The 7,458-nt window shown below is 45.2% G+C and overlaps 1 protein-coding gene across 4 annotated transcripts in view; it reads right to left on the bottom strand.

Moving 5' to 3' along the window:
- TSHZ2 (teashirt zinc finger homeobox 2) overlaps positions 1-5,533 on the bottom strand; it is a 441,429-nt gene extending 435,896 nt beyond the window's left edge. For all 4 annotated transcript variants that reach the window (XM_066234374.1, XM_066234372.1, XM_066234370.1 and 1 more), the window contains exon 1: positions 4,637-5,533. In XM_066234374.1, the coding sequence (XP_066090471.1) occupies positions 4,637-4,676 (40 nt within the window). In that variant the 5' untranslated portion in view covers positions 4,677-5,533. The remainder of the gene's footprint in view (positions 1-4,636) is intronic.
- Positions 5,534-7,458: the final 1,925 nt, after the last annotated feature.

A 7,458-nucleotide genomic window follows, 5' to 3' on the forward strand; every position in this document is an offset into this window, starting at 1 on the left:
TAAAGATGCCTAGGAGGTATTTGTTGGGTGTCAAGGTTTCCCAACGGTAGCAATAGGAGCTAGCACTAGAATCAAGAGCGCTGGTAGGAAAATAAACGCAGGGCATTTCTGAGGAATGCTTCTCCCCTCCTCAAAAGTAGGCTTCAGCGTCCAACCCCCAAGCCTCAAGGAGAGTCTCACTGTCGAGAAGTTTCTCAGAGCCCCCCTCCCTTACCTAGCTTCTACTCAAACTCCCTGTCACTTGCAATCTGCTGATTAGGGTTAATGTATTGTGTCCTGATATGGCAGATTAAAAATGAAATCAATAAATGCCTAAAACAAATGGGCTTTTGAAATGTCCCATTCAATCTGAGTCTTTAAGGGTGAGGTGAGAGGTGGGAGAAGGAAATCAGGAGGGGACTGGGGAGAAGACCACTTAAGTAATCAATTTCCATCCAAAACACTGGGTGGGGGATGCTTTTCTTTTCTTTTTTTTTTTTAAGATACCTGTCCTTCCTTTTTTCCAGGGATCTGCCTTAAATAACCAGAATAGCCAGAACAGTTCACGCAGCTGAGCCCCTCTGGGGGTGCGTGTGTTTGTTATTTCCATTCATCTGTTGAAATCATACTGTTTGGGTGAGTGAAAGGGTCTATAACGTGGTATTTCCATCTCCAAGATGTGGACTTGTCTTTCTGAAGTATGTTTAAACAACTGAGCGGTCCACGGCCCCTTTTCCACCCCACCCCAAAGTCTATTCTCTTGAATCTCATCCCACTTGCCAGAAAATAAAAGGTAGACTTCACCCTGAGCGGCCTGCCCCCTCCCCTCCCTGAGACTTCCCTGGTTAATCCAGTCACTGCTATCCTGGGGTTTAAAGCAGACCTCTCAGGTCATCTCTACACTCCATTGCAGTGTTCAGAATTGTCCCTGCCGAATATGTTTCCCATGTAAATAACCTGTGCTATTAAGGTGCAAATTACAACTTTTAAGTAATGATTGCTAATAGTCTAATGTTTACTGCCACACAAGGACATTCATGCAAACAAAATCTGCATTATTCATCTCCACATTAAATAAACAAAATAAATCGAGGGAGCTATTCTTTCCTGCAAGATTTTCCTGAGATCTGGATTGTCAGATAGCTTTGGAGAGTCAGCAAGAAAGAAACATTTAATCTCCTTGGGTGGGCAGGAGCAGGATCCTATCATTTATATACACATGAGATTTTCACGTGTAGATGATCCCTAAATACTTTTGCACTGTATCGCAACTGGCTAGCATTATATAAAAACAATAGTTCAGGATGGTGAAGTAAAATATGTATTACATGTGTGTGTACAGAGACCACGATAGATTGCAGAAAACAGAAGTGGTAGCGTGAGTGTACAATTTAAAATTTTTAACTACTCCATATCCTGTACAATACAAACAAATCAAAATACTGTTCTGTTTTGTATTATCTTACTGCCATCTTCTCTAAAATGGATAGGGGGGCGAGATACTAGTAGAGAATTCTGCAATATTTCCACAAACCCCTGGGGTACTGTAGGCTGCTTTCTAAACTTTTCTTTTCTTGCCCGAAGTAATAGTATGGTAGAATCGCAGAGCTTTAGAAAGCCAGGAAGAATGACATTTGGGAGGGAAATGTTCTGACTTAGCTGTTTCCTTAAAGAGAACAGCCTACCTCACATCTCTTCTGCTGAAGGGGGGAGGAATGTAACAAATAAGGACTAGAACTCCCCATCACTTATAATATCATCTTGTTCATTATACTTGGATACCATCTTTATTAGAAAGTTCTCTAATTGATTCCTTGAAACAAGGAATTTATAACTAATAATGCAAAGGAATCACATTGCCTCGAACAGTTCTTGGGAAAGATAGTCTCAGCTCTGATTCACTCACAGGCTTTTTCTATCTTACATTATTCATTAATCAAGTTAGAAACAAGCTTTCAACATCAGTCCATGGGAGTAATTACTTACAGTTGTGCATTGTGTTTAATTTTAAGGCGTGATAAAAGTTTGGATGGCCCCAGTCCTAGAACCCACCTTTTGCATTTCCCTGGATGTTAACTGGCTACTAAAGAATTCCAAAGTGGATAACTTTCCTTGGGAACAACCACCTCGGCTAAACCAGAGTACAGCACCGATGACTTCAGAGGGGAGAGACACTGCATGCAAAAATACCTGCTTTATTAATATATGAGCAAATACATGCTGTAATAGGGGCCTCACTGTATATGAAGTGAATTATTCCCTCTCAGCCAGACAAGGGTTTCCACTTCCTCAGTGAAAATAATAAAAGCCATTAAAACAAACAAATAAAGACACTCGGAATATAACAGGCCAGAAAACTGAAAGTAGTCACAACTTTATAACACACACACACACACACACACACACACACACACACACACACACTATAGTAAATAGACAAGCCAGCACCAAGAGATACCAGCTTAATGAAAAGGATCTGATTTAAATAATGTAATACAGCATTATGTTACATGCACCTGGATCCTCATTGATCAGAAAATAATTGTAATCAAAGTAGTGCAATTCTGAGCAATGCACTTTTTATAATGAGCTTACCAAAGGAGATATGTCCACTCATTCTGGTAATTTAAATTACTGCTTAGTTGTTGATGGCCTTTACCGGAACAACAACGGGGGAAAAAAAGAGTAATTTTCAGGGCAGTATTACTTCTTGCTGGACTGTCGCCCAGGGTTCTCTTTTGGGACAACAATAAGGACGTTATCTCTAATAATCTAGCTACACTTAAACTTATACTGCCAGAACTAGACAGAGCAGGCTTACTCTTTCTGAGTCTAGAAGGCCAGGATGCACCCCAAAGCTGTCAGATTGCAAAGCAATCCAAGTTTTCTTAAAAAAATAAATGGGTTAATGTGGAGAGGGACAGGGGTAGGAGGGAGAAATTGTTTTCAAAAGAAGCAGAGTTATAAAAAGAATACCTCACTGACTAGGTAAGTTCTAAATATGTATGATACTAAAAATATTTTAATTATTTTTCTCTAAGGGAAACAATTGGAAAATACACAAATCAAAGCTTTATAAATGATATTTCCGCATGTGATTTGAAGCAATCTACACAAGGTTTACGGAAGCAATTCTGCTCTCAGAAGGGAAGATAATTGTGGATATTTCAAAGCACATGGACTGCCATTCGGGCTGGAATCAGGCCACGATGGAGGATGAGCTTGGTGGTCCAGCCTGTTCAGACACAAACACCCACTTTGCCCAGATTTGTAACTAACTTTGGATTTGTTCTGAGGGTGGCTTTGCAAAAGTTTATGAAAGTGCTCCACTGAACTTCTCCCTAACGTTTCGCGCGAGTTGAAACAGAAGGATATGCAGTAATGGGTCTGCCGAAGATGAGCCTTAGCTGATACTGCCTTAAGCAGAGGGTAAAGACAGAGAGGGGGAAGAAAAACAACTTAAGCTTTCTGCTAAAGCCCTGATTCAACTAAAGGACACAAAGAAATAAAAACGCCCACATTAAAAGCCAAACAAGATAATAATTGTGCATGTCTGGCTCCGAATCTAGAGGGCAAGGCTTGCGTCACTAGCACTCTGAGTTACCATGGTGAGTGATTTATTGATATATATCAAGAATGAATAGATCAAAGGCAGCGAGATGACAGGTGATCAATCAAATGTCAAATCAAAACTAGCAATCAAGTGGAAAGCTGATTTTTCAGTGGGTGGGTCTGGCAGGAGAAAAATGAACTTTCATATTACACTTCCGAGAAACAAAACCCCAGCATACTATTAAAAAAGCAATTAAGCAACCCAAAAGAAAAAAAAATCCTTTAGAAGGTCTATTATACTGATCCATTAACCTGTTCGTCTCTTTATTTTTTGGGGGGGGGGGGGGGAGTGAGAATTCAGATGGAACAGTTTCTACCATACAAATCAATTTACAAAGTTTGCAACTCTCTCTGGGCAAAGAAAAATCAGAGCTGCTTCAATGTTCTATGGGGCATCTCCCCCCCCACACACACACCTTTTTTTTTAAAGAGAAGGTAGTGTTGATTAGATTCCCAAATGTGGATCCTTTTAGCAAACATATTAAAAGGTCCATGCGTTTTCTAAAGTGGTTTTTTCCACCTTGGCGATCAAAGCTAAACTCCCACTGCTTGCCCCAAAGCCAGCCTGCAGCCCAGGCTTGGGCATGGCTCACACTTCAGTGCCCCGAACCCCAGTGAGAGGACACGCTGTCCCTTGAGGCCAGAAGCCACTGGCACTGACCACCCCGAGGGATGAAAGGGTGGAAGGACTGCTTCCCTACTCCACACCCCAAATCCTCAACCCGGCTTTGGCCCAAGCAGCAAGGAACAGACTGGGAGAAAGTTAGGGGTGGGGTAGAGGGTAGAAGAAAAAAAGTTTAAGGAGGGAAGGCTTGGTGGGATAGCTACCCCCACCCAACCAGAGCCTAGAAAGGGGAGGATTTGGGAGATCCGCAGAAGGCAGAGAGGATGAGGTTATCATCAGAGCAGAGAGTGACACCCAGAGCAACTGCCCCGAAAGCTTGGGGGTGGCATCCTGGGGCACCCGGGGCAAAGAAGGCGGGTGAGGGGCTCGGCGCATAGAGCAGCCCGAGGGGCAGCCGCGAAGTGGAGCCGGTTCTCTTACCTGCCGCCCGCTTGGGTGCCTGCTGTTTCCTCCTTGGCATCGCTCAACTTCGCTCCAGTCCCACTTCTGGCGCCCCAGCCCCGAGCCGTGCGCGGGGGCCCGCGGTCTCGCTCGCCTGTCTGGGTCTCCTCCGCCTCCTGCCCGGTGGCTCCTAGGGCGTCTCTCGGCCTCTGTCCCCCTGACGATCCCCCCTGCAACTCCTCCACCACGGGCCGGAGACCCCCCTCTCTGGATGGCAGACACGGGTGGCTTGTGCCGGCTGGTTTGAAGTAGAGGTTGGCTGTGCCTTGTTTGTTTGTTTGTTTTGAATTTTTTTCCCCTCTCTTTCTCTCTCTCGTTTTGTTTTTGCTTTTTTGGATTTTTTTTTGTTTTTGTTTTTGTTTTTGGTGACTGTTGAGACACTTGATTTCTTTATTAAACATCCAAGACCGGGTTCGGATGGAAGGGATGAGGGGCGCACACGCGCCACACGCACACGCGCGCGTAAAGATAAGGAAAAAAAAAAGGCAATCCTGGGAAGGTAGTGGTTTCTTCTTCTTTTTCTTCTTCCTCCTTCTCCTCTTTCTCTCCTCCTCCTCCTCCTCCACCTCCTCCTCTTCCTCCTCCTCCTGGCCGATCTCTATGGCGGATTCGTGCTGGGGGGAGAGAGAGATCACTCACTGTAGGTTTGTGGCTGCTGTCAGATCCCCGTCTGTGAGTGATATGCGAGAGGACAGGAGCGGGTTTGGGAAAGACAGAAAATCTGGAATTCACTCACTCTCACACACACACACAGACACACACACAGACACACACTCACACACGCACGCACTCTCGCTTCCTCTCACACGCACTCACACCCCCCACATATGCACACACACATACACACACACACACACTCTCACACACACAAGACAGGGCGAGGCGATGCCAGCAAACATCGATCCCGCTGAACAAACTGAACATTAACAAACTCCTCCTCCTCCTCCTCCTCTCCCCGCGACCTGATGACAGAGAGAAATTTACTCCCCAGCCGCAGAGCGCCAGGCAGAGGGAGTCTATTAAAGGGACAGTGTCCCACACGGGAGAGGGGCTGGGGGCGGGGACCTGGCATGCCACCCTGCTCCTGCTTCTCTTTGCGAACCTCTTCCCCCGCGTGAGGATGCGCCCACCAGGCGCAGGGCCACTTTTGCTGGGGGGGAGGAGAGAAGGCAGGGGTGTGGGAGAAAAGGGGGCATGGTGATGGCTAAACTAGAGGCTGGGAAGGGAGCTGCAGGGGGCCAGGCTAGCTCACCAGCAGGATCCATTAACAATATAAGGATAGTGAGAACTTAGATTTGCTTTGGGGGGGGGGGGGACACTTTATCCAGTGAAGACCTCCATCCTCTAAGTCTCTTAATCTGACCACAAAGATGTCCTCCCCACCCCCTGAAGTTTAATAATGCCCCTGTCCCTCCCACCTTCTTGCTAATCAGTGGATGGTCATAAAAACAAAAATCTCCCATCAGCCTCCTTGAGAGTTTAATCACATATTCTTCTCTTTGTTTTGTTTAAATGGTATTTATTGAGCACCTACTATGTGCCTGTTCCAGACTTACAGAAGCCATAGAGAAAGGGAAAGTCCTGGTCCTATCAGTGTTTATATTTTAATGGGGGAGAAGACTAGCCATCCTTAGATATCCAGTCATTGCTTAAATGTCATTTTCTCCCAGAGGCCTACCCTACTTAATGTTTCTCCCTCTCTCTCTCTTTCTCACACACACACCCCATGCCATTTCTCCATTTTTTCCTTTTTGTTTACTGTCATATTCCCAATGACGGCAAAGATCAAGACATAGAGTAAGAGCCCAATAAGGTATTTGTTGAATGAATGAAAAGCAAACAAATAAACCAGATAATTGATCCTTTCTGAGGATCAGCTCCATGAAGATGTTGAAATCAGGTTCTGTGACAGGGTCTGAAGCTACAGACTCAATGCAGATGTCCTTCAAGTCGAGAGAGACTTGAGCCAACATGTGGTTATTGAGCCCTGCTCTGAGCCAGGCACTTTCAAGGTGCTGGGGACATGTCTGGACCTCCTAGACCCTGCCCTCAAGAAACTCTCGTTCCAATGGGAGAGTCTAACAATTAAAGGGGCAAGCGATGCGATGCGTGCTGGGACAGGAGGTGTAATTAGGAGAGGTAATTAACCTGGACTTGGAGGAAGGGAGAATGATTTCCAGGCAGGGCTTCCTGGGGAGTTAAGTCAAAACTAAGTCCTAAATATGGAGGTATTAAACAAAAAGGGGGCTCAAATAGAGATGCCCTTCAAGTAAAAAGGCAGCCTAAGTCAGGCTTTCCGCTTCCTGCCTTAAAATTCCCAGAGGCACTTGTTAAGATGCTCATTCCTAGGCTTTACCCTAGCAAAGAATGTTCTAACTATGGCACTACTGACATTTTGGGCCATAATTTTTTGTTGGGGGCTGTTCGGTGCAGGGTGCGATGTTCAGCAGGCCTCTTCCCACTAGATGCCAGACCCTTTCACCCCAGCATGTAAACCAAGGTTGTCTCCATGTATCGCCCAGCATCCCCTTTGGTGCGAAATTGCCCCTAGATGAGCACTATTGCTCTGCCTTCTAAATCGGAAACTTCTGGATGCGGGCTTAGGAATCTGAGTTCTGAACAAGCAGTCCCCACCCTCACAGGTGAATCTTCTGCTCACTCCAGTTTGAGAACTTCTGCTAAAAAAGCCTTTGTTCTTTTAGAATCAGACACACCTAACACCGTAACTATAAAGTCAACTCAGGCTTAAATATTAATATAATTTAGGAGTTCAAAGGGTGACATTGTCACTGTGGTCATTG

Source organism: Saccopteryx bilineata, chromosome 6 (genome assembly GCF_036850765.1).
Source record: "Saccopteryx bilineata isolate mSacBil1 chromosome 6, mSacBil1_pri_phased_curated, whole genome shotgun sequence".
NCBI lineage: Eukaryota > Metazoa > Chordata > Mammalia > Chiroptera > Emballonuridae > Saccopteryx > Saccopteryx bilineata.